Below are 27,690 nucleotides of genomic sequence, written 5' to 3' on the forward strand. Positions count from 1 at the left end.
TACATAAAACATTGTGCCAAGACTTCAGCATTTCATTTTATTACCTGTTAACAATTACCTTGCAAACCTAAAAAAACCCCTCATTGTGTGTCAGCTGAGCCATCATCAAATCCTGTCAGCTGTCTCTCTTCTCTCTCTCAATCCCTCTCCACTGGAAGGTCATGTCCCTGCTTCAGGCAGTGCTTGCTTTGTGCCAGCTCTGGCCACCCCTCCTGCATACCCAGTCTATAGACCAACTGGACCAAAGCTGAACTGCAAACTTATTTCATTCAGCTCTTGCCCTTGCATTTCCTTTCTTTTAACCTCTGGATAGCCTACATACATTTGTAAACATTCACGTTATATAATAACTATACACATATAAAGCTGTTATGCTAACGATTACTCAGTCCTATTATCTTCCTCCATCTTGTCTGTTGAAACCCTGTTGAGTACTTAGCCCATGCTCTGGTTTACCCCTACAAATGTGAATGGACAAGTCACATTTCACTGATGCACATAGTTCTGGGCACTCACTAGGTACCTTTTAATCATTAGTAATGTCCAAAAGACCTTTCCTGTATCTGCAGTACTGCCAGCACACAAGTTATTCCTGTCATCGCTGGAGCTAGTATTGTGGTGAAGTGAGAACATGCAAACTCCAAAAGGTATTTTGACGACTCAAGTTAAAACACTTTCCACTTAGACTGCCTTCCCACTGCCCAATCTCTATGGGACAACAGTGAGTTAGAGGGCACCAGAACTCTTTCTAGGCTCCTTAGAAAATAAGACACACTTTTTATTTGGTGTGAGGGGTGCTGAGTACAGGAAAGGGAGACACTAATATTCCTCCAACACTGAAAGGAAGGCCCAGAAAGTAGCTTTAGGAAGCCTTTTTTCCTGTGAAAAGTGGCCAGCTAGTGTTCTCTTCCTACCCCTCCATCCCTTAGTACCAGCCATGGAAAAGGGACACAAGAGTCTGTCTGTGTTTGTCTCACAGAAGGACAAAGGAGTTGACACCGCAGGAAATGTAAAGGAGTGCTGAAAGTCAGCTGGAGAAACATTCCTGACAGAAATATAACTTGGACTGTCATAAAGGGGTAGTGGACATATTTACATCCCTCCCATAAACCTGAACGATTAATATCACAGGCACACAAGAGCTGATCAAGAGGAACTCTGAAATCCAAAGACTGCTCCAAAAAACATGGAGTTGGTTTCTAGAACCTGATTTGGGCTCAGAAACTGCCTTTGAGTTTTTTTGTATTTTATGATTATTCAGTCTGTCAGTTCATTGAAACTCAAGGCACTAGTCTTGGTGCACAAAACAAAAACTATGCATAAACCTGAGCAAGATTGGTGCCCTATTTTCTTCAAGTCTAGGACAACGATTCAAACTCTAATCAGTCTGAACTGTTATTTGAGAAAACACTTCCACACTTGTGAAGACATGCTCATATGCTGCAGGTATGAGAATTTATACTCTTGACAAAATTATCACATATACTGTTAGGTACTATCCGTTCCAGTCCTCAAAAACCCTGATGCTTTACTGCATTAGATTTCTCAGCCATTTGCTGCAGCAACTTCAAGTCATTTACCATAAAGTCAGAATAAGAATACTTGCACAAAGAAGCTTTGGAGAGAATTCACAAACACGTGAATATAATCTAGGCCAGGGTTCGTTAATGCAATTAATGCCATATTCACAAACTTGCCCCATTTGAGGGGACAACTACTGCGCTCACTTCTTTGAAAGTGGCTCCATACAAAAGTACTGGTGTATCCCTCTGCAATAAATGACAAAATGATGGCCTCTTTAATTTCCTATTGTGTCCTGGATTAATAAAATACCCTCCTGTGTCACCAATGGTTCTGCACCTGTAGGACAATGCTTGTCTAATCAGATGTTGCTTTCCATGTCCTGGTTTTATGAAGTTAACTTTGCTCTGCTGTGCGGTAATTATATTTAAGTTGCACTGGGCCGCACGGTTTAAATGAATAAATAACACTTTGGCAAATATTGGTTGTAAAAGGTCTTGGAGTTAGTTTGATTAGAAGCAAAAAAGAGAAGTCCCCAGTCTCCTATTACAGCATGTGGACAGACCGCTGCATCTGTACAGAGCGACAGAGCAAGCCAAGGAATAATTTACCAGGCTATTAAAGAGGAAGAAATAATAATGTTACCAAACATTTAGTGTTACTGAAACTTTTATAGCCCCATCATACAAGCTATTCTGTACCTGAAGAGCCTAAAACTCACCCACATCTATGTGTTTACACAAAAAGGTTATCTGTGTTACAGATAATTCAGACTCAATAATCACTTTTTTTCAAAAAAGTATTTTTGTTAGGGGAAAAAAAGGTCAAAGTTTTTGTGTTTTCTCATATTTACTTTTATATATGCTAGAAGAAATGAGTCTGCCAGGCATAAAGACACACTTTATGACTCAGACTTGTTCATAATTCTATGGAGAATTAGTATGAATTTGTATTTTGAGCTTCCTTAGTTATGGCTGAGTTGAAAGACTTGATTCTTAATTTAAAATATTTATTTATTTTTAAAATCATTTTGGTTACTCTAAAATAAAAATTTCATCAGGGAAGCACTGTTGGTCTTTTTAACTAGAGTGGCACAAATAGTACCTTTATAATGTGGTAGTATCTTTATAATGCGGTCCCTATTGTACTTAAGGCTTGAGCTACAATAAGCACAATGTTCCTTCAAATTCCCCCATCTAAAAGAAAGGTGATTTTCTTTATTCAAGCCTCTTGAACTAAGAAAGAAAGGGAGAAGAGGTAGATACAGCTCTTTGTAGTACTGCTTAGATGTGAAGGTTAATTATAAAGTGCAGCACTGTTTTTAAATGTTTCAAAATGTAAAATAGCACTGCATTCAGACCTGCCTCATAAATGGACCATTCTAGTTAAAACTTTGAGAAATTAATTCCTGGGTCTGTTTCTTTTTACTGAGAAAGAAAACATAGTGGCCTTCTGGGGCAAGATCTTTAAAGATTTTCAATGAGATTTATGTGGCAGAAAGAGCTCTCAGAGACAAATCGATATAACTAAGTACAGCGTTCTCATACAATCACACTGATCAGTAAAACTGGCTGCATCATCAGAGGACTGTCATTTTCTCACTTGCATTGTGAGAGACTGCCTAAGGTTTCTCACAACATTGAAACCAAACCCTCCAGTTGACAGCAGCCAGTGACAACAGGGGGTTCAGGACAAAGGAGTTGTATCTTCTCAAGCTCATGGGTTGCTACACACATTTCTTTTTCTGAAAGACTTGAGATTCCCATTCCCTGGTACCATATTGCCAGAGCAGGCACATTTTCAGATTGCAGCTGTCCCTCTATTAGATAATCTTTATAAACAAATATGAGGCCAGAGATTGCAAGAAAAAGTATTCTTGAACTTTTTATACATCCAACCAATTTCTTTATTTGGGGATATTTTTAATCAGTCTGTTTGCAAACAATGGAAATGTATTCCTCATCTTGAATTGCTAAGCAAGATGTTTCTGATCATCAGTTCTTCACTCTCTTGTAGTCAGATGAACTGACTGCATGGTGTCTTTTTGCTTGGCTCGTTCTACTTTACATGAATTCCCACTGCATGGCGCCTTGGCATGGCTCTGGTTTTGTTTTGCTGCTGTTAGGCATCTGCAGGTTGGTTCTACTGAGGAACTGGTAAGGGCAGAGCTCTGCTGTTCTCAGCACTGCATGGAGAAAATGGCAGTTCCCACCCCAGCAAACTTACCAAGAACAGGTAGCAGATGTCTGAAGGAATTCGGGTGTAAACCAGTGTCATGGTTTAAACCTGTCTGGCAGCCAAACACCACACAGCCGCTCACTCACCCTCCCCCACCCTGGGCAATGGGGGAGTGAATTGGAGGTGTAAGGGTAAGGAGACTCATAGATTGAGATGAAAACAATGTAATAATTGAAATAAAATAAAATAAATATAATAATGATAATAATAATAGTAATAATAGAAAATACAAACGAGTAATGCATAATGTGATTGCTCACCACCCACCAACTGATGCCCAGCCCGTTCCTGGCTAGTGATCCCAGAGAACAGAGAATGCAAAAACCACAATCCCAGAAGCCAGAGTGAGCTTCCCGATCAACCTGTATCTATATACTGAGCATGATGGTGTATGATATGGAATATTCCATTGGCCAGTTTGGGTCCATTGCTCTGGCTCTGCTCCCCCCCAGCTTCTTGTGTGTCTGCACATGGGCAGGACATGGGGAGTTGGAAAGTCCTTGATTTCTTAGCAGCAACTAAAATCATCAGTACATTATCAACATTCTTCTCATACCAAATCTCACACTGATTCCAAACACAGCACTATTCTAGCTACTAAGAAGAAAAAAAATTATAGCTCTATCCCAGCCAAAACCAGGACAACCAGTAAAATCAGGAAATGAAGGATTAGGAACTCAGCCTGCCTAGTCCCTTCTGAAAATATTGTTAGACGTCTACATGCAGGTCAATGTGCTTAAATACAGTTTTAGACCTGGCCTGGCCTTTCTTAAATTGAAAAACATCCAAATCAGGACATGTACACTGAATGCCATTCTTGCATTTTAATTGCAGAGCACAGACTTTGTCTGCTTGTTCAAATGCACGCACCAGACTCATGTATATACCACAAGTTATGCAGAACCTATGCAAGTCTGGACAGCTTGCAAATAAGATATGGACTAGTGAGAAGTTAAAGAAATAGGAATATAAAGTCTACTTGAAAACAATGAAAGCTATAGCAAAACAAGAAGTTTGTCGCTGATGGACATTAAACCACAAACCAGTGTGATAGAAGGGAGAATATTATGCATTACCTCACAGTATTTAAGGTCAGTTTTACTACTTAACTGTTAGTCTTAAACATATGAAAAAAATATCGCATGTAAAATTAGTCAAAATGCTTAGGTGTACCTGAGATAAGAGATGGGGAGCATGCAAATTAGGAAAAGAGATGAAAAAAGAAAGGAACTGAAAAAAGCAACACAGGGGAAAAGAGAGACATCAGGAGGAAAATGAACATAGACTGTAAATATCTTCAAGATAACAATGTAAATGAAGGAAGGAACACCAAGTCTCAGAAAAAACAAAAAAAAACCCCAAAACAAAACAAAACAGAAAAAGAAGTAATGGCCATAAGCAAAGGAAGGAAAAGTTTATATTAGACATGAGCAAAAATCTAAGAGTAATTAGGCTAGCAAAAAATTCAAAGGTAGCTGAGGTGCAATTAATGCACATATTTAAGAACACTGGACCAAGAATAAATGGATGAAGAGAGCAGATCTGTAAAATTCAAGTTTTGAGGGGAAACAAAGAAGAAAGTCTTCCCTGGCACCCTGTCTATGACTTTTCCCCACAATTGTCTGATCAACTTCAGCTTGGTACAGTGTTCAAATTGTTACTTGCGATATACTGGTTTTCTCATTACACCTGCTTGTTCGTAATTTCTTTTCTTTTGTGACAGCTGACATCAGTGCTATTCCTTTCTTCTTTTTTATCTTATTTGACTTCTCATTAGTTATACTTCAGTCACCGCATCTCCTCAGCTCATCATTTTGCTCCCTCTCCATCCAGCTCCTTCAATCAGTATATAGACACAGATGTTTCTTTTGCAGTGAGCACTGATTTGACTGTATGTTCCTTCAGTTGCATTTGCCTCAAGCATTTTGAGTTCTGTCTTGTTCCAAGAGAGCCTGTAGCTGTTCAGGTGTAAGTGGCAACTGTTAAAAGCTGTGCAAATGGATGACCCTTGTTCAACATGGGGTTGGTTTTCAGTGTGTCTCTTCTTTCAAGAGACATCTGTGTTTCAGTAAGTACATTATGATTTAGTACACAGCATAGATGTTATTTCAATCAGCAGTATCTCCTTGATATTTTGACAAACTGTAAATTCATGCTTTTAAAGTCTCAGCTACTTGTGGGCCAAGGCTTCATTTCAAGGTTCAACTTTCAGCTCGATATAGATGCTTATTAAAGTCAAGGGAAGCATCCGATTAATTCAGATGAGTTTAGAATGAGACCTTATACTTCTATTCAAGCTTAAGTAACCTAGAACATAATTTTGACATTTGGATTCTTTACTGTGCAGTTAGTATAACAGCTTCCACTTCTGCTATCACAGACAGCATTCTAATTCAATTGTCTGGTTTAAGTCCTCACGCAACTCTACATATCCTTGCATACAAGTGCTCAAAAACCCATGACAGACTTACTTACACTTCCAATACTATAAGGTCAAGAAGTGCTATTTTCTGCTTTTGCAGATGAGCAGTTGACTCTCAGTTAAAAAGAAGTTTGACATCTACATAACCTTGATGACCTATGCCAAAAGGTCTTCTGTGGTGTCCCAGTAGTCCTTAAGCTTTTCCTGGAAAAATCACTTCAATCCAAGTCTCCCAGTGTGTGGCTGTAATTCAGGGAAAGCTGGATGGAGCCACAGCACTGCTATGGATGCGTAATAGTAAGGAGCTTGTGCCAGCCCAGGGACACTGACAGGAGGCAAAGAGAGAAAGGAAAGATAAAGTTTATAGTCCCTTAACATTTTCCTCCTCATTTTGCCATTCTAAAGTTGCCCTTGCTGGGGTTAATTAACAACTATTCATGCCAGTGCTAGAGGAAGAAAGCAGACTGCAGTTTTAACCCCTCTCCTGCATTTTCCATAGCAGTGACCAGACCTTGGGATGTAACCTTTGTAAATGCTCTCTCATTACCTTCCTACTAATTAAGCTCATTTCATTTATGAGGTATATTATCTGGGGATTTTATATAGTTTAACACATTAAAAAGTAAAGCTTCTTGACATTTGAAAATGCTCTCACTTTGGAGAAACTGTCACTGCTCCTCACATCTGCACATAAGGGGATAGTTGAAGGAGTCATCTGGGGATAAAGAAGTGTCCTCCTCACAGCAATGGTTATGTAAAGTGTTAAGGAGGCTATGCCATGCTGGCTCAATTTGAGCACTTGTGTCTTATTACAGCTACATGCCACAAATGTTTAAAGCCTAGATTCAACTCATCTAACTATGAGCACTGGACTAATCAGAAAGATAAAAGAGCTGTCATCCTTCAGTTCTCAGACAAGAGTGGGTGATTCAACCTGCCCAAGCCATGAACTAGTCTCTGGAGGTGCTTTGTCTCTTCCCTTATCACAGCAGGGGCCTTGGGGGCCATAGCTATGACTTCAGTGTCTACTATTTGGTAGGTTGTGTTTCAACCTTAGAGTTTAGTACAGTAGATGAACTTGCCAGGAGTTCTTGAGTTTGGGGCATTTTCTTTTTCTATAGATGCAACTTGCTGCAAGGTCTAACTTCAGACACAGTCCTGAAAAGCCTGTTGTGCCAGCCTATGCTTCCCTTCACCGCTCTGTGTGCTTACAAGCATGCAAACTGAAGACAAATGTTACTGAAAATTCATCCTAGAGCAGCAGAAAAACTAGCACACTTCCTCCACCATGTTGGCTAAGGTACTTAAAAAAACAGAGGCTATTCTGCAGAGCCAGGTACATTCAGAGGTCACTGGTATTCACCTTCAGCAAAATAACAGCCTTCAGTCTTTTCTCCACTATCGCCCCCCTTGGAAATGTGAGAGGGATCAATGAGGATTAGACTCCTGAAAATGCCATGCCAGAAGTTAAAAAGAGGAGTTTCTTATCTCTGTACACTGGAACCTCTTCTGATGGGGTGTCTCCTCCAGACTTAGTTTCTCTACATGTGCTTCCTTGTACGGAAAATTTGCTGAACAAAAGGAACCGAGTTAAGGTGAACATCTTGAGTTGTATTACAAGTTTTAAAACAGAAGAATGTGATCTATTCTGAAAGTCCCTGATGATTTATTTAGTGGGCATATTTTTACATTGTTTCCTTTAACATCAGAGAGCCTTTGGAGAGGCACAGCTTTTATCTCATCTCCTTTAAAATCGCACCGCAGATCTCAAAAGAAAGACTATGTCATGTCAGAATTTAAAACATTCACCTTATGGATGTCACCAAAAGTAGATTAAATATGTGCCACCAAGTTTTAAATGATTGCTTATGCTGCCAATCATAGTCAGATTCTCAGCTGAATGATATAAGTTCCCACTGTTTCCCTGAGAGTGATGAAGCTGAATCTGAAAAGGACCTGGTCCTTAAGTTTCAGAGTCTTCCAAATCCAAAATAATTTGATCCACTTTAATGATTTATTAACATAACCTATTTTTCATTAATTTGACTATTCTCTCATTCCTCTCAGGCTTGGTACTTACAGTGTAGCTCTACTGTGAAAAACGATGTAAAATTAGCACTTTCTTACTCAGCAGATCCCTTTCCTGTGTGAAGTCAGAAAGAGTGCTGCTTAACCTACCATAAAAAGTACCGGAATCTTCTTTTTTCCCCCTTCCCTGCTTTCCACCCAGCAGAACCAATACAGCTGAGGGAAAGCAAACAGGACAGGATTTTTTACTATTAACCAAACTCCAGGGCCACCTGGGCAGCCTGCAGATCTCTGGACTGTGACCACCATGACACTACCGCTGCAGACAGCGAAAGGCTATACGTACAAGCAGAGCTTGCGAAGTTGTTGCCACTGATGACACGCAAGTCAAAACTACGCAAGTTCCCAATCCTAGCTGATGTGCTTAACAGTCACGTGCTTAAAATTAATCTTAGGCATAAGCATTGCAGGATCAGGGCCACTACAAGTCTAGGGACTAAAACCCAAATGAGGCTATTTGTTGATGTGCTGTAAAACATCTCAGGTGTGAACATTTCTGACCAAATCCTGAGGGATTTGCTTAGCTAAAATAGATTATGGAATCAGATTGGGAGTCCTCAACTCAAGTAAGATTTCTGGACAATTTCTTACATTTTAAGAGAGAAACTGATTGTTCTTTCAGAGACAGATAAAGTAACATTGGCGTAAGATCCCTTGTGGAAGACAATACATTTTGAGGCAATACTCCCTCCAGTGTATCCAAATATTTTTTTTTTTCTACATTTCAACATAAGTCTTTCTAAAACTCACACTACAAATTCAGGATTAGTTTCCCCCAAGAAAGTATGTGCAATACATAATAAAAATAGGGATTTTCAAAACCACTTTCAATTTCCCTTTGCCATAAGACATCATTTATTACCAGAATGTTCTTCAAGCTTAGGCAGTCTCTTAACATATGACTAAATCTGAAGTCACTTTGTCTGTCAAAAGGTAAAGGTCAAATGAGTTATAAGGGCAGCAAGGTCATCAGAAGTCGTTCTCTTTGGACCCAGTGTAGTAGAAAATATCCTCAGTCTTCCAAACAACTAAAGTCCCAAGAGGCCACAAATCCTAGCTTTGCAACAAGCCAACCTATTCAACACAAAGGTCAGTATCATTAAACAGAATAAACAAACCAATCCTATAGCCAGAAATGACAGGTCTGCCTAGGAGGCGAAGGAGTCATGCAGCTGTCTCTCTGGGCCTCCTTCACTCCCACACTTGCACAGTCCCAAACTTCTTTATACATGCACACACATTCTTGTCTATTTAACTCCATACACATAAATGCATACATACATCTGTACAATGTATGCACAGGTGGGATCAGGCAAAAATCTCCTCAAAAGATGGGAAGCCATGAAATAAGCCATTATCAAACAGTACAGAAGCAACAGCTGATCAAACTGAGCTCTTCTGCGTGTGTACTGTTCTCTGTACCTCTAGTCTTCCTCCACACTGCCTTGCAAGTACTACTATTTTGATCAGAGATTAAGCAGCTTGTAAAAAGAGAGGTCCTGCTTCTACCTTCAGCTCTCACTCCCATCTCACCGACTTCTGCCAGTCAAAGCTGGGCCAAAACCCATGCTTATTCCTCTGCCTGCCTTCTTACCAGCTGAAGATGCACTGGATGTGTCCCACTAGCCTGCCTTGGCACTGGTGCCCAACGCTCCCAGCCTGAGGACCGTTCTCAAGCAGGCGGTGAGCGGTCTTGCTCTCACCTCCACCTCCCATTACTGCCATGGGGGTTGGTGGCCACTAATCCTTCTGCAAGAGCAAGTACACATGGCAGCACAGGATTAAGAAGAGGGGATGGTCTTCTCTTTTAGTGATGATAACCCATGGCCCCCTCTACCTATCTGTGGCCATTACTGGAAGGCAAACAATTTATTTTCAAGGAACCAAGGAAATTGCTTAGGCACTTCAAAATCAAGTACTTTGCATAAACAAGAGCACAGATGTTTGCATGCTTATTTTCTTTCATAACCATGCTGGAAGTATATTATATGTGCTTAGAGCCATACTAACCTCTAATGGGTTTGGTGAGGATACGATCAGACTTAAAAATCCAACAGCCATTAACGCCTGGCTGTGAATCCAGAACGGAGACGTGCCTTGTCCTGTGTGTGTATAACGGAGCCAATGCCAGCTCTGCTGCAGCACAGTGACACTGCTTGTTACTACCCGAGTGACACTTGTTACACACACCATCACAATGTGCTGAGTGGTGGACCTTGGAGCTATGAGCCTGATCTGCCACAGCAGGACCTCAAGAGCAAAGGCAGACAAACGTGAACATGCTGCCTGCATAGAGAGACTCCTACCAGGCAGCACCAGCCACTTGAATTTTCTTTCACTTTTTTAAATTACTTTTATAAGCTTTCAGTATGAAAGAGATTATGTAAACCACATTCTAGTCTGCTGTGCATGAAATTTTAAATGTCCGCATTAATGCAGAAATAAAACAACTACTATATCTAAAGCTATATTCTGTAAATGAGTAGCTATGTGGTATGAATAGAGAATCAATCTCAGCTGGGACTTGACAGACTCAGGTTTTGTTCTCATTTCTACCCTTGACCTGTTTGACTTTGAGTAAGTCATTGCTTTCTTTTTCTTTCTGGGTCAGGGACTGCCTGTCATTTTGTGTTCATAGTTGCTGGCATGAAAAGCCCCAGTGCTAGGGAAGATCTCTGGATATCACTACAATACAAACAATATTTAAATACCTGATAAACAATGAACACAGAGGAGACTTTTTCCTTGGTAAAAAAGTATCTTGCTGCAATAAGTGAAAACTTCAGATGTTTTGTAAATAAATATATATATATATGCATTTACCCAAACACACATATTCAAATATGTTCCTAATTAAACTCAGGATACCTATTACAGCTTTGCTAGATTATTTCCCACCTCTGTATCTTAAGATATTAAAGTTTTATCGCCTCACTTCAAATAAAAAGTATTGATTTGTTATATCTCTAAGTTTTATACTCTGGCTCTGCATAAATCTCAATGCATTTTTTAAAGCTATCATTATCTCAAGCACATGGCACAATTGTATTTACATTACAGTGAAACCCCATATTTTTCAGTATGTATTTGAAAGTGGTTAACGTATTTTTCTATCCAAATCAACCTGCTTCGCCACTGTAGTGTTGAAATAGGCCTTTCTCTAGTGTTTTAGGTAAGGGACCTGCCTTTTCTTAACTCTCTCTTCTTGCTTACATGTATAAATGTCCATTTATACGCTGCCAGCTGAAACAGATGCCAAACTTAATCCAATTGCAGAAATTCGCAACATAAGCTGGAAAAAGTACATCACTACATGCCTGAAGACTTCACAATCTCTCTTAAAATGTCTGACAGAATCCCCTCAAAATTGTACTGTAAAGATTCAGTATTTTCTTTGCATGGGTGGGCAGTGAGACTTTTGTTCGTGCTGTTGGCACTTGATTTCTGATATAAATGTTGAGGTATGACATGCAATGGCAAAGAGTTCAAGGTCATTTATTTTCTTTTCTCATAGCGGGCAAGGAATTGATGCCGTATCTGGTAACCAAAAGTAAGGATCAGGGAACTTTGAAATAGGGCACAGTAGTGTTAAGGACCACATTAAAAACCAAATAAACAAACAATGAAAACATTGAAAAATGAAAAAAAAAATTGAAAGCAATGGGAGCAAAAGGAATGGAAAGTCTTGAAAACCAGTTGCTGGGTAAAGCCATTGAGTTCAATGAGAGTTTTGAGGGCTTGTAAGGTTGGCAATGTCCCACCATTTTGGATGTCTGGTCAAGCCCTGATTCAAAAAACAGTGAGCAATAACACATAGATTGTTTTCAATTGTTAGTGTACAGACTGAGACAGGATACTGGTTGTAAAATCTGACACAGTCTGACAGGTGGAAAACATATTTAAAATATTTGGTTTGGTTTTTGGAAGAAGGAAGAAGACAACAGTATTGAATGAGAGGAATTTTAAACATCAAAGATTAAAACAGGTTTCTTTCTTACTTTTTCATTTGGATGGCATAATATTTATTTTTCTTAATGATGACAAAGCTAGAAGATTCTCATGTATTTGACAATGTTTATCATCACAACAACAGAAGGTAAGAGCAGCAATTTTGGATGGCTTGTCCAATGAGGTCATTAAAAATTCTTACCTTTGAGAATTTTAATAAACTTTTTTCTTTTTTTATAAAAAATAAATTTATAATTGGATATTGAATAACATTAGCATTTTCAAGTTCTGCTGGATTGGAAAGTGGTTGCTTTTTGTTTACCAGTTCAAGTAACCCTCTGGAAACAGAGCTGCAATATTTGAATTATAATTCTAGTTGGCAGCAAAAACTGGTCATCATGTCAGAACTGTTCTGAGACAGTAAATGGCTGAGGTAATGACAGGAAGAAATCTGTAGGGAAGTAATATTTTTTTTTTTTTTTTAGAAATGTTGGCTCAGCTTTCATCAGTGGGGTCCCATGGGTTCCCATGACCACCATCCCCATCTTTAAATAAAGTAACAAGTTACACTCACCCGTCACTGCTGCACCACTTCTGGACCACTGATGAGTGTCTGCACCACTAAAAGTTCACAACTTGTCAGCTCAAGAGTCTGTCCTTTGCTAATGGATTATTTTTGAAATGTCTGCTGTAAGGGGAAGTTTTTATTTATTTATTTACTTTTTCTAAAAAGTGTACAAGCAGCACGCTGTTTGGGCTCTGGCTTCTCATACATAGTAAGAGTCCCCAGTTTTAGAGATCTTCTTGATCATTGCTTCCCAAGACTCTGCAGGTAAAAGGCATGAGGGTGACAGTGCCCAGCCTGCATGGCCAAGTTCTCTTTTTCTCCCTCAGACACTCTCAGGCATGGGAAGAGAAATGTAGCAAGCTTTCAAAGAAAAGAAGATACTTAATCCACAGACTAAGGCATCCACTGGATCAGGCATCATTGCCCTACCACAGACCTCCTGAGGCCTGGACCCAAGTGACCATTTTGTCCTTGTTTTCATCTCAGCAATAGAATAAATCGTCCCTTATTCCCTCCACACAGGTGCTGTGAAGAGCAACAGAATCACATACTTGAGGCATTCAGGTATGATTGTATTGTAAGTCACACGTATATAATTTATACCCTTATTCATGAAAGATTTTTGAATCCTTCTGAGGAATGCAGTCATGATTTAGACAAAGGGAAATATACCTAGTTAGCAAGGTTTTGGGTGTAATTGGGTGCTCCCTTTGTTATCTGTAGCAAGCAGGTGAAGAAAAGGGCCTCTGGGGTAAACCTGCTCCCTGACAGGGAAATATGAGTAGCTGGAGCATGTAAACTATTTCATTTTAGGACCCCAGAAAAATCCGTGAAATTTGAGGGTACTTGAAAAACCAGACATGGAAATAAAAAATCCAGGACAGCTGGAGAACACAGCCACTCTTTTCTTTGTCTTTAAGCAGTCCTTGTCTTTTCACTTTTTAAAAACAGGGGAGATACTTTCTTTAATTTCTCTCCACAGACTCAGCCTACCTGTTCTGGCCAACACACTCAGCTGCAGCTGCGGGGTCAGCTTCTCTGCACTGCTTTTGTGACTCCCTGGTGGATCTTCCAGCATGCTGATGCCAGCCAGTGCACTCCCATCAGCAATGCTCCTTTCCCTCTGGTCATTACCTTCCAAGGTCAAGAATGTGCCTACGAGCAGAAAGCACAGACACAAGAGCCTAGGATGGTCTTCTCTGCTGCAAGCTTCAGAGAGTTGCTCTAGCTGAGTGACTCACTGCAACAGCAGTAAGATAGGCTACCATGAAGAGAAGAAAATATGGAAAACAAAACAGTGCAAAGTCATTGGCCCTTATTTCCTTCTACAAACAGAGAATTGCTTTAAAGGAGGAATCCAGAGAAACACTAAGGGGATGTGATGGATGTCCTTACCTAATGTTTCATTGCTAGGTAGACATAGTATATCCATAAACATGAACAATTTGCTAAGAAACACACCATCTGTAACTCAAGCTGGGAACACAAAATACGTCAGAATACGAGGGAAGAAAAAGTCATGAAATACTTTTAAAAAATTCTTCCTAAAACAAAAATCTCTACCTTGCCTATAACTTGAAGTGACCAGTACACCTCCAAGATTTGCAATACATTTTACAAAGAGAAATTATGTCTTCAAAATACAAGGAGTTAACCTATTTTTCACTGATAGATGGTCTAATGAACAGTTCTGCAATAATAAATGGTATTGAGATGTGTCCATGACAGATGAGAGATCGGATTCCCTGCTCTGCCTACCATATTGTTATGGCAATTTTTTTTTCCTCTAATAAGTAAATACAAGTTCATTATGCAGCCACCAGCTTATTTTGCAGCTGCTTTCCAGGTTATTCACCATATTTGCTTAACTATGAATGAAAGAACAGACAGCAGAATCCAGAACGCCCAACCCCTGACACCATGGCTTACTGGCCAAGAATAATCACCAGCAACCAATGATGAGATGTGTCACATTTCATTTCAGATCCTATTTACAGTAAGATGTCAGTCATTCCAAGAGCTAAACATTTTGGTTTGCAGGCAACAGAAGACAGCAGAGCACTCTTCAACTGCTCGCTTCCACTACACTTCAAGGAACAAAACAGGAACAACTTTCTGGTTATTATTCCCAGGCAAAAATATTTCAAATGCTCAACGACAAATATATAACCAGGGTGGGGGTGGGGGGGTGGGAAGGGGGAGAAGCAGGGTGGGATGTATGGGTCACAGAAATTTTCTATCACAACAATATCTTTACCATTCTATCAAAGACAATGCACAATGGTACAATGTAGATGATCAACGCCCTAAGCCCTTGTGCAGCTTTACAAACTTCCACCAAACAGAAACTTTTTACAAGTGAATCACTTACTTCATTTAAATATGTAGCCTGTATAATCAGAGTCTTTGAAGTAGGGAGACAGATGATCAGGATTTGCCTTTTGATCTTTCCAAATTGTTTTAGCAAGTAACAACTATGCCTGAAGTCTTTTCTGGAAAACTTTATTAGCAACAACGTTTACAACAGCCTTAGAGACCAAGGTTCTGCTCACAGTATCGCTGGTAAATAATCTTCCAGAAACTGAAATCTTACAAAGCAAACTTAGGTTCTGCAAATATCAGTGATGAATTTTATGTAATTTAAAATTCATAATCAAATAAAATACAATTCCATTCAATGCTCTGTATATACGCACATTAAAAAAAAAAAGAAAAAAAAAAAAGATGTGCTTTCACAGGATCTGCTGGATTCACACAGACCTGTCTTGTTCTTCAGTATCAATAACCCAGAGACCTTCACATTTCCAGAAAAGCAGCCAAAGTTGCCTAGTTATGAACTACCACTGATTAGCATGAGCTCAGTAATCATTCTTCCCAAATTTAAGGCAACTTAAAGAAACAACTTTCTCTTCATAGTGTGTGTTACAAAGGACTGTGCTCCCATTACACAATCCATGCATCTCCTTAAATTATCAGAAACATTCACAGCCACTGTTTTTAGACAGTGCATAAACAGAAAGACACCGTGGTTTTGACACAAAGGAAATGTGAATTTCTTTACCTTTTGTTTTCTTCCCTCAAGACAAGCAAAACAAAATTTCTTCAGGAAATCTTCCTAGCCCATGCCTATACAGTGAAAAAAGGGAAAATAGCCCACTCATGAAAAAATGGTTATCATCTACATGTTACTGAGGAAGACCTAAAATTCATTAATTGTAGTAATGGAATGCAGAAATAGTTTTAAAAGTTTCTTTGTTTTCAAGCAATTTCTCGGTCAAAGAAGAAAAGAGAACAGTTCTGGATATCTCCCCCCAAACAGCATATCTGATAAATTCAATCTCTTTTTATGCAAATGTTTATGAATAAGTTCACAGTCTTCTTACAGCTGAAAAGTTAAATGATGTATAGGAAGAACGAAAGCAACGTTAAACTATGAGCTAACAATTTCACTGGGGTACTCTGGTGATAGTAGGTACGATGAGAGAACTGTTTGTAAAGCAATGATACACGTGAAAATGAAGTCACTGCACATTTTACTTGTTAAAACACATGAATCTGGTCACAGTTAAGAGGGAAAGGTGTACACAGTTACCCTTAACCCTCTACCAATGCACCATTTCAACTTACTGCTAGAAGCAGATGGGCAATTATACAAAAGATTTTGAATTACAAAAGACTTGAGGGCAGGGGAGTTGTTGCTGCTTGCTTTTCAAACCTGCTGTTCAGAGGCATTTCAGCTTTTTATTTACAGACTGAAGCTATAAGGAGTTACAATCACTTCTCAAATGTCAAAGAACAGCAGCATCCAGCAGAAAGCAGCTCCTTGCCTTTATCTTGTTGTTTTTATCCCCTCCTTTATGTTTTAATGGTTTATTATCACTCTAAATTACAGAATGTGTTTGTTTCTTTTTTTCTCTCACCCTCTGAAAGGGATTTAAAGCAACACTCCATTAAGAAAAGGCAATCATAGAAGCTGGAAGAAGTGAGGTAGTGCTGTGGGGTCAAGTTTTAAAAACAAAAAAACATTTAAGTGTATCTCACATTGCATGTGTACAAAAACGTGTTTAGGAAAATACATGTATTGATTAGCTCAGAAGTGAAACTCAGGGAAGACATCTGGGTAGTCTGAACATTTCAGCTACACTTGTGTCTACTTTGGCACCTGCAATAAAGTGCTTTCATGGATGCCCATCGCACACCTACAGAAAGGTTCTTCGGACAACTGCTGAATTAGTTGCTCAGCGTAGTGTGACCATTGGGTAAACGTTTTCTTTCAGGAGTCTGTAGGAATTCTTTGGGCCAGACTCATGCATCCACAGTCATGAAGCTGCCTGGTATCTTATCACATGCATCTACGTTACTTACATCAGAAAATCAATGACTCACGAAAAAGGATCTGAAGCAGGAAGAAAATGTGCAGTTAAGGAAAATAAAGAGTTGTATCTGTTTCACTTATCAAAAAAGAAAGAGAAATGAATACACAATATGTACTAAGGGACTGTTTTAACTGAGAACTCAGCATAATGGAAATGGATGGCTTGAAGCAGGCAAATTAAATGTATGAACAATGCACCAACATCTACAATGAAGCTGGTAGTCAGTAGGAAAAATAACCAAGACAAAGTGGATGCTCCATTTTTGGTACCATTCAGAGCTTTTGCAGAAAAAACATCTGTCTGTCTAATACAAGCCACAGACACCAAAAATCAAGGAAAGTGGGTGACTTAAAACTGTATGCCACCTTTGAACTACACCTTGGGGACAAATTCTGTCCTCCTTTGTATACAAACAGTTTTCAATGAACCTATCTGGAACAGCACCTGTATGGAGTTTCTAATACACCATTTGATTATTATGGTCACACTGGTATCTTCTGGACAAAGAAACCCATTAGAGTAGACATTGGTTTGCTAGAGCGAGAAGTTGAGAATGACACTAAATTCGTAAATGTAAAGTCAGTACATTCTCTATGAAAAAAGTTGTCATTCTCTTGCTTCATAATTACCTTTCTTTTCTTTTTCTTAGAGTTTTATAATACTGATTTAAAGACAAAACCCCCCAACCTTCCACACACACCTGTGTCACATTTCAGATGTGGAATCCACTGTTTAAAACAAAACTGAGTATCTCCTTTGCTTAAATTACTGTATCAGTTTCTGCAAAAAGGACCTGAAGTTTATGGCTCTAGTTTAGCAGAGTCAAGAAGCACATTTAGCTGTAAAACTTAAGTTAGGTACATGATTAAGTGCTCTGCTGAATTAATTTCTCATAACACTTTCCTCCTCCACAGCGGAGTTCATGCAATAACTTTGCTGGTCACTGACAAAATAGCATTTGGACATAGGAGACAATTGTTAAACAGCTTTAGTCCTCCTACAGACTTTTGAAATTAATACTTTATTACTTCATACAAGACAGTAAAAATAATAAAAATAATCCCACAACTTTTTGTAAAACTTAAAAGGATTTAAAACCAAATCTTATTAAAAAGCCAAACAAACTTTGCACTGAAAACCAAAATAAAGAAATACTATACATACACAGACTTTTTAAAGAAAAGATTATTTTCTATTTGATATCAACAGGCACTCTTCATTCATCATCTTCAAGAAACTAGGTTAGGTCTCCACAGGGCACAGCCACGAGTTACTAAGTAAGTAAATATGCTACTGCTTCTGTGCCCTCCTTTTATTTCCTTGCTTCTTCAGTCTCATCTGGCTCTCTCTCTTGATGCTCTCTTTCCCACCTCATTTCTTTCAACTCTTGTCTGTACTTCCGTTCAATGAACCGTTTCTGATGGGCCATCTGGGGAAAGTTATCTGATGCAAGGAGAAATATTTTACATTAATAAACAAACTGGTAACACAGAAAGCCTCAGTTCTTTTTTTTTTTTTTTTTAAAGAAACTTTGATGAGATTAGGGGTAGGGGGAAATAATGTTATTACCATTTTTACTCATTTATTTCTAATAATCCCTAGTAAACCAGGGCTGTGTGTCATAAGACTTTGATTTCTTTGCAATTTCCACATCTGTTTCCCCTGCTACAAAGCACTACTAAATCTAATACACTCACAAAAATAAAATATAAAATCCTGGTATAGCAACACAGCCAGGTATTACCTGGATTTTACATTCTGTTCCCTTAGCAACAAGTGGTCGATACTGAAAAACAAATGTGAGACTACTGTCAATGCTGTCAGGGATTTTTGCCTTGTTCTCACTCCAAAAAGTATGAGCCTCTGGTTCCAAGCACTGTACAGATGTTTTCTTTTTTTTTTTTTTTTAGACCATGCAGAATCCACTAGATGCCCCACATTATGGCAGGGTTCCTAATGGTAAAGTAATAGTATAGCAAAATGGAATGCAGTAAAATCTTTTCCTGAAAAAGTTAGTGCTTGGCTATGTACCAGAACACAGCCTTAACGTAGTCTAAGGGCATGGATGAGTGAAGACTGGCTAAGACAGACTAGACAAGGCCGAGGTGATGGAGAAATGTCTAGGGGGACGGATGGTTCTGATTTCAGGTATTTGTCCATTGGCTGGTATGTATGTACACTAGTTAGAACTGAGGCTGTAAAACCAGCTTACCTAACTGATAAGAATTGCTCTCAATTTAGTGCACAGCTGACAGAATATGATGTTTTCTGCATGACCAGGGTGCTGGCATTCATCTGTGTCTCTGTGCTGCAGAGACCTGCACCCTTCAGCCAACAAAGAGATGGTAGAACACATGGCAACCTGCAGCTGGCGGCAAATCCTGCTGGGATCACACAGAGCTCTGGGATCAGCACCAGCTACCTATCGGTGGCCAAGATGAACACAAAAGGTTACTACACTGACCTTTAAAGTCATAAACAAATTTGGGAGATGTCTCAGCAAAGGACTGCTCTCTCTAGCTGGCTACTGAGAGAATTCATCTGACGCTCCTCAGGGAGGAGTCCCTTGGCACCAAGCGTTTTCCTTCTATTTCTGGGTCTCAGGCAACACAGATTTCTTCAGCTAAAGAACATGGTGCAGAAGCCACATAATCTGCAGAAGTTTGCGGCAGAGCAGAATGACTTTCTACTGCTTTGTTTTATTGGCTGGTGAAATTCATGCCTTTTATTATATAATGCAGGAATAAAAGGTTTATTCATCAGTTATTTACAACTCAGGCATAGGAGGTTATATTTATTTAAACCAGAAAGTAATCTAAACAAAAGAAAATTGTTTTTAAATTGCTGCTGTTTTTAAAAACACTAGTGCTTTGTTTAATGGAGTTCTGGGATATTTTGTGCTCATGTGCACCATAAAATGAAAATCAGATTTTCAGCACTGCGCCTGTAACGTGATTCTTTAAGAACTCAGAAGAACTTGGCTTGGTAACCACCTGTTTGTTTATAATCCATTTAAGATGTTGAGAAGGAAATTTATGTAATAAACACATCACGGCTATCATATATATAAACAGGTACATGAAAATTACTTTTACTTGAAGTTAACTACTTATGCATTAAAAAAAATAAACAAAAAACTCCACAAACATATACATAATAAAACAGGTGCCCATAGGGGCTGTGGAGGTTCCATCCCTAAAGATAGTCAAAACTTGACTGGCAAGGCACTGAGAAACATGACCTAACTTGAGAGTTGGCTCTGTTTTGAGGGGTGATTGGAGTAGAGACCTCTAGAGATCTGTGGTATTCAAACAAATATGTATGTCAGAAAAGAGCTATGAAGTTCTTGGACAGACAGGAGATGAAGCTCACAGATCTCCGAGTGATGATACTGTCACCAGAAAAAACACTCGAAGAAAACTTCAGTAACGTTTTGTAGATATTCAGTGGAGAAGGGAAGTTACATTTTTCTACTTGTCAAATTTACTGGTGGTGAGAAGTATACACCTAGCAGATGGATATAAAATATTCTGAATTACATGGATTTATTGTCCTCTGAAATTTTTAACCCTGGGATTTCCAGATGCAGAGATAACAGATTAAAAACCTTTGGCATCTGAGGAACTGCATGTTTTTCCTTTGAATCAAACACAAAAAAACGTATCTCCCCATGTTCTGAATAGAGAGCTTCTGCTGCACAAAATGCTTGTAGTCTATTTGCTTACAGTACATCCACACCTAGGCATTTTAACTCAACTGACCCAAGTTATTTCATATAAGAAGTTTGCATACACTCATTCCTTCCATATCTGAGACTCCATTGCAATGCTCCCATGCTGGCTAACCTGTGCATATTTTGAGAGACACATATACAGGTCACTGGATCCTCAGCTGATATAAGGTGTTCTTAACAGATAAATATTGACTTACGTTGGCTGATGATCTGCCTGTTAGATTATAGCCTAGTTTACTATAATCTGAGATCAAATTTTAGTTTCTAAACTGGCAACTGAAAAGTAATTTTCCTCCTTCCCTAAATTAGAGGATGAGACAATCACACTGTCAGAGACTAAGCAGTCTTATCCCACTGCATACTTAAGCATGGAAAATCTTAATGAGACTTCACTGCACAAGGTTCCCTCTAAGTTGCAACCTCTGTAGCTGATCAACTCCCTTTATAAAATATATCATATTAACTTCACCTGTTAAAAAATTGTCTTGAAAGTACTAAAAAGAAAACCTGCTGCTTAGAAGCTGCCAGCATGCAGCATATGCATTCTGTTCAAACCTTATCCCCCACAAAACCTGCACCTCAGCTCTCTAAAGACCAAGGATGTAAACTATAAATTATTTTCTTTGTTGCCCAAATATCTTACATTTTTCAAGTGCGTCCATTGCAGCTCCCATTTCTGCTTGCTGAATACTGTGAAAGCCAAACAAAAACGTGTTACATGAGATCTAAATTGTACAGAATAAACTAAAATTTCTGATGAAGTGGAACACCAGCTACTCTTTTGTAATAAAACTCTTTGGATAACCAGTAGCTAGTAATTCCCAGAGTGTGTGATATATCAGCCTTTCCATAAATATGTGAACAATAGCACTACAGCTCCAGTAGAGTATTTTTAAACTTGAATCAATAACACTAACAGAATATTCTAGTCCATTCTTCACTGAAGCATTTGCTTTTACTTGAGAGGAAAAAAGGAACAAAATCACAGGTGTGAACGCTATAAAATCAATGATATTTTTATAACCACCACCAGATTTGGTAGCCGAAAATATGATGAGGTCTTTGGGGTTCATGGTTGAATTCTTTGCAACTTTAGAAACCATTCTAAAATGCCTAGAAGTAATAACATCAGAAAAAAAAACCTGAGCGCCTTGCACCCTTAACTTGCCATCTTAAATTGGACAGTAAACCTGTAGCAAAGCCAAAGATAAAGTCACTGTTTCCTGAAAGCTATTCTGCAGTTTCTAGTCTGAGCGCCACAAATTGGTTAGCATTGCTAGCCATCTTGTAGGCAAGTTCACCAAAAAAACTTAAGACTCAAAATTATACAGACATTGAACCCTTCGGGTATTCCTGAGGCAGAAACTCAGAACAGCTTAAAGAAGGCTCTATAGCTTTCCTTTTCTAAGGCCAACCACACACTCGTCTATCTCCACAGCTACTCATTTGCCACACTCAAACTTTAACACCATGTGATTAATTTTTTGCTATACCTTGGGCCTTTACCACATCCTATTCTTTCTCCTTTGAAGTAAACAGCTACTGTGTATGTCCTGGCATGAGACGGTCCCACTGTCTGCAAAGTCCTGAAATAAGAAAGATATGATTTATTCAAGCAGGAAGTATTAAAAACCAGAATCTGTTTGTGGCACATACATCACCAAGCTTTCAGTCTGGTCAATATATATAGTAGACTTAGTGCAAAGCGTAGAGCAAGGGTTGAAAGGTGCCTGTATAAATCACATTAACTCAGAGAGTACCAGTATGGTGTGCAATAAAAAGAAGACATTTACATAAAATGCACCTTGTTTATATTGGTTATATTTATTCCTCCAGGCTCAATCAGGAGCACCATATGAAAATTAAAACTTTAACCTATAAGCAAAAATGCAAACTATAACACGAAGTGCTTAAACACTGTGAAAACACTTGTAATGAAGTCATATAAATTGTGCACAGCCATGCAATTGCAAATAATCACATCAATATGATTATTGTGTGCACTAAAATTTTAGTCCTTGAGAGTTGTGCAGTTAGCAAGGTTTTAAAAGGGCTTTATATTGGACATGGTAGCTATCTACATACTGAATTATCACAGTTCAAACAAATTTTCCATCAGCTTTGAAAAGGCACAGTTTGTCACAAAACAAACTTCCCATTTGAGCTAAAGTTGAGGACATGCATCAGCAATCACCTAAAGGGGAAACAAGATAATTCCCTAGACTTGTAAGGAATTGCTGCTTCTGCTGTTTCTTCCTGCTGTCCCAAATCTCTCCCCACCGTCAGCTCAAGTTCTGTCTACTCCCTTGTTTCTTTCTGGAAGGAGCACCCATTTCACATCAATTTTTAAAGTATCTAACTATAGTACTCTGTCTCCATGTGCTGTGACAAGAACAAATAAAACCCACCCCGAATATAAAAGCAATAGTACTGACTGCAGTGAAACAGATAACCCCAAGAAAAGAAGTTTAACAAGATAATAGGAAGATAACAGCATATTACTAGCTCTAAGCTGTGCTATAAAAATCAATTTATCATCACAGAAAACCAAAACAAACATTTGGTACTTGATACTCAGTGGGTTTTACAAGAATCAGGAACTGTTTTTATTGTATTCATCTCCCTCACTCAAGACAAAGCTGTGAGCCCTCATACAGAGGCACTGAGAGTCAGACTGGCAGAGCACCAGTTGCAGTGTTAAAGCAATCATATTCCGAAGTGACTGTTTGTCACTATAAATGAACTGCTACATTTCATTGAAAACTTTAGTTCAGTAAATGTGACAAATGCACTCAGTCTTTCATTCTTCATAGCTTTTTGATATCATAATGCCAACAACACAAACCTTGAGCTTTCAGAGCCTTTATCTCTTCGTTTAGGGGCTACCATTGCACCCTTTCCTACATTAATTGAATGGATATGGATGCAATATACAATCTTAAGTATTATTGCCTCTTTGAAGCAGCTATTACACTATTTTACAACTGAAAGAGAGAAGGGAGATCCATCCCATCCACCTTCAGGTATTTAACTGAGCTGTACAAGTTGAGGTTCACCGCCCTGAGCTCTTCTCTCACTAAACACGAGGACATACATGGGCTGAATTGCACAGTGAAAATGTCCAAAACTTGTGCTGCCCTTCAGTGACTGACTCCGTGGATTAGAAACAGAGCCTACAATCAGGATGTGTAACACAAGGCATTTATTATGTTTGCATAGTAATGTAGAGTATAGAGAAACTTCATACTATTACTGAAAATAGAACAGCAGTATCTTGACTTCATACCCAAACAGCCATTGTTCCATTAATTTAATTTAAAATACTGCCATTCCTTACATTAAAAAGAACAAATATAGAAAGATGCCAATGAAGTGCTCCATTTGAACATAAAAATTATATTTTCCCTTTCAACTGTATGAGGTAAAATGCTTACTATTTCTTCCTTGTAATGGCTTAAAACACCTAAAGCTTGGAAAACATTGGTTCAACATTTTCCATCGTCAGCCAAAAAGGGACTGGAAGGCTTAGATAACTACAGTAAAAACAAACTATGGGAAAAACAGAGGGTGACTCATCACATCTTCCACTATATACAAGAAAGACTGGTAATTAGCTTGTTTCTGTAAGATGCCCATTCTTACTTGTAAAGAGGAATGTCTGGCTCTTTTCCTTCTGTCCTGAGAGTCAAGCAGCACTGCTGAAGCTGAGATTTAGGATCATTCCAATCTTGATTTAAAATAAACTCCTGTAAGAAGTTCACAAAGATGCTTTTATGATTGAGAGATTGTGGTAAGACTCCCAAAGGAAGTAATGTGTTAAAACATAGTGCCGGGAAAGTAAGAACCTGACTGATCTTACCTTTAGCCGTGGAAAAAAGCATACGTTCATGAAAGTGTGAACATATTCCAAATCTTTATCAATGTACAAGGCAGCAATAAAGGCTGGAGAAAAGAAAAAGGTACTGTCACTCATCCAAGGAGAATGTTAATGGCTTGCACTTTTAGAAACAAGTATCTCTGAGTACTCTAAAGCCATATTCAATTATGTTTCACAGCAGTGATCTGATGAGGGTATTATCCTGCATGCACAGGAAAAAATAAAGTTGACCAAGAGATTAAGTGATTTACCCAAATCCACTCAGTCATTTAAAGAGCTAGAAAGTACACTCAGCTCCTAATCTCACATTTTAACCAGGAGACCATGGATACTTACAAATAAATCACTACTGGGTACTGTAAAAAAATTTAGATATAAATCACTCCTGTTTGTGTGCTATTTCCATTCGCTTAGAGGATTTGGCAAAAGCCAAGGGGTCTGAATGGCTCACAAAATGTATCAAAATATACAAGATTACCTTTCTTTGCAGAATATTTATCACTGTTTCCACTTTCTTTGGCAAGAAAGTAGCACAAACTTCCATAAATGAACTAAAAATAATTTAATTTCCATGTAGCTTTTCCTCTTGTGGAATGACCATTTTGAAACATCCTAAAATGCAGTCAGATGAACCACAGAAATATTCACCTGCTGAAGGAACTACTTTATCTTCCAACAGTGATAAGAACACATTAAGAAAACACTGAAACTGCTGTTAAACAGCTCAACTTGAATTACCAGCTTTATCTTGCTAGACATGCTTTTGACCTGGTCATCATGACCCCTCAATTTCTAAGCCTACAACTTTATATCTGCAATTATGCCTCCTTCATGCTTTCATAGAGACTTCAAAAATCTAGGCTAGTGTTCAAAACTCTGGCTTTCAGAGGTATAGGCTTAACTCATTTGAAAACCCGAACATACATTTTTAATAGTGATTTGGGGGATTTCTAATGGATTTCTTAAATAAACCCCAAGGAAAAAGAAGTTGCATAAGTACTAAGCTGTTATAACCAAATTAACTCACATTCCAAGAGATCAGCCAAAGTCTTAGTTCGAAGAGCTACGGGCCTTTTCGTCTTGTCATTAGTGATGGCAAATTCTTGCATACCCAGCTCTTCTGCCACCTTGGCCTGAGTCCTGTTGTTCACCAAAGAACTTCTCAACAACTGCAATGGAAAGAAGTTCTACTCAATGGCAACAATTAGCAATATCAAACTATGAAAGGTAGGGAGAGATGGAGAGAAAAAGTTACTTTTATCCTTGTAGCCTCTCACTTATCTCAGTTTATCGACATTTTGTTTCAGCACACCTCAAATGATTTACACAAACACACAGCCAAACATGCTTTCTACTGGTGATTTTTCCTTGTTTCAACTCTTCTCAGCAAATTTTATTTATTCTATGGGCACATTATTTCCGTAGATATGTCTTGCATTTAAAATGCTTCTTTGTGAGCTTCTTTGCAATCATATACCATCTCTTCATCAGTCCTGTACTTTTTCAGCTAATCTGCATTTTTCTAGTTTAAGTAATAAACAGTTATGTACATTTTTTCACAAAAAGTATAAACATACAATATCCTGGTGTTTATAGAACAGTCCCCAGTGTCCACCAAATTAGAAATAAATAGGCAGTAATTAAAACAAATACACATTAAAGCAAGACAGTCTACTGGTTCAGAACAAGCAGATGAGGAAGCCACTCCATTCATTTGGCCAGAAAAGAAAATGCATAGCTGGACAGCCTGTAAGCACTTTTTGCTCTGCTCAAGGCAGTACAGCCAAGACAATGCATCCCTGGCAAAGATCTGGCTCTAACATTTTCAATGTATAACAATGTCCAGGACACCTGGTTGTCCAGCAGAGTTCCCTGAAATGCTTAACCCTGTCTCTAGGCAGATTGCCTACAACATAGAGCTCTGCCAAAGATACAATCCCATACAGCTTAAAGGAGTATTTTGGAATTTTAGGGTTTCATACAATTTTCTGAACCCCTGATTGAAGTGAGCTTTTTTCCTGTTTGATTGCTTTTTTGCTTTAAATGAAACAGCATTAATTTAAGAAGTTAGGGATATTATAGAGATGGAGTGATAGGGAAAGGATGTCTCTTTTGTCCACTGTTCATGTGTAATCTAGAGTTGAGAAACTGCATAAACATTTTTTCTCTCTTTGTCTTCCATATCACATTTGCTCAGCTTATTAGATCCAAGTTATACGCTACCTGGCTCCAGCATGTCAACTGAGCTTATGAAAATCAAGATTTATTTGCTGCACTTGATACTTCATCTCTGACAACAGATAAACAAAGAACAGTATGTTCATAATTTGTTTGGCAATGATGTATGAAGCAGATACAACTTGATCTTCATAAACTAGGCAGACTGCAGATAGCATTATTACCTGCCTCCCTAACCTCTGCTTACACTGATCTTCTACTTGTTCCTTTCCAAAATTCTTCCCTTTTATGTCCTTAAGATAAATAAACAATACTTTCTCCAACAAAATCCCCTAAGTACAATATGCAACCTACAAGATAGAAGTGCACTATCACATGACAAAAATCTGTTTCTTATAACAGGAGAAGAAGGATCTCTATTGCCATGGTATTTGCAGGGTATTTATTTTGATGGGACCCATAATCATGATTAGTAGTATCATAAAACAAAGAGCAACATATACTCTACACAGTGAATTAGAGATGGGGGAAAAAAGCGCCAGTTACCCTTCTAGCACTGTAGTTATCAACTTGGTCTGTATTAGAATTTGCCTCCTCTGCAAGTGTGATCTACCAAGAAACTCAATTCCTCTTAATGATATGAGGAAGATACGGTACCTGTGCCTTCCCAGCAATTTCTTCAGAGCTATTCTCCACTCCAGCAACACACAGCCTGCATCATTGCAGATGCTGTAACATGTG

At 38.5% G+C, this 27,690-nt stretch overlaps 1 protein-coding gene across 6 annotated transcripts in view; it reads right to left on the reverse strand.

Moving 5' to 3' along the window:
* Positions 1 to 15,271: 15,271 nt before the first annotated feature.
* Positions 15,272 to 27,690, reverse strand: part of DROSHA (drosha ribonuclease III) — a 75,725-nt gene continuing 63,306 nt past the window's right edge. For all 6 annotated transcript variants that reach the window (XM_074826559.1, XM_074826569.1, XM_074826550.1 and 3 more), the window contains 6 exons: positions 25,799 to 25,940; positions 24,754 to 24,836; positions 24,537 to 24,640; positions 22,388 to 22,480; positions 21,538 to 21,584; positions 15,272 to 18,604 (listed from right to left, as the gene is read on the reverse strand). In XM_074826559.1, the coding sequence (XP_074682660.1) occupies positions 18,474 to 18,604; positions 21,538 to 21,584; positions 22,388 to 22,480; positions 24,537 to 24,640; positions 24,754 to 24,836; positions 25,799 to 25,940 (600 nt within the window). In that variant the 3' untranslated portion in view covers positions 15,272 to 18,473. The remainder of the gene's footprint in view (positions 18,605 to 21,537; positions 21,585 to 22,387; positions 22,481 to 24,536; positions 24,641 to 24,753; positions 24,837 to 25,798; positions 25,941 to 27,690) is intronic.

The sequence above is a fragment of the Strix aluco genome, chromosome 1 (assembly GCF_031877795.1).
Source record: "Strix aluco isolate bStrAlu1 chromosome 1, bStrAlu1.hap1, whole genome shotgun sequence".
Taxonomy (NCBI): Eukaryota; Metazoa; Chordata; class Aves; order Strigiformes; family Strigidae; genus Strix; species Strix aluco.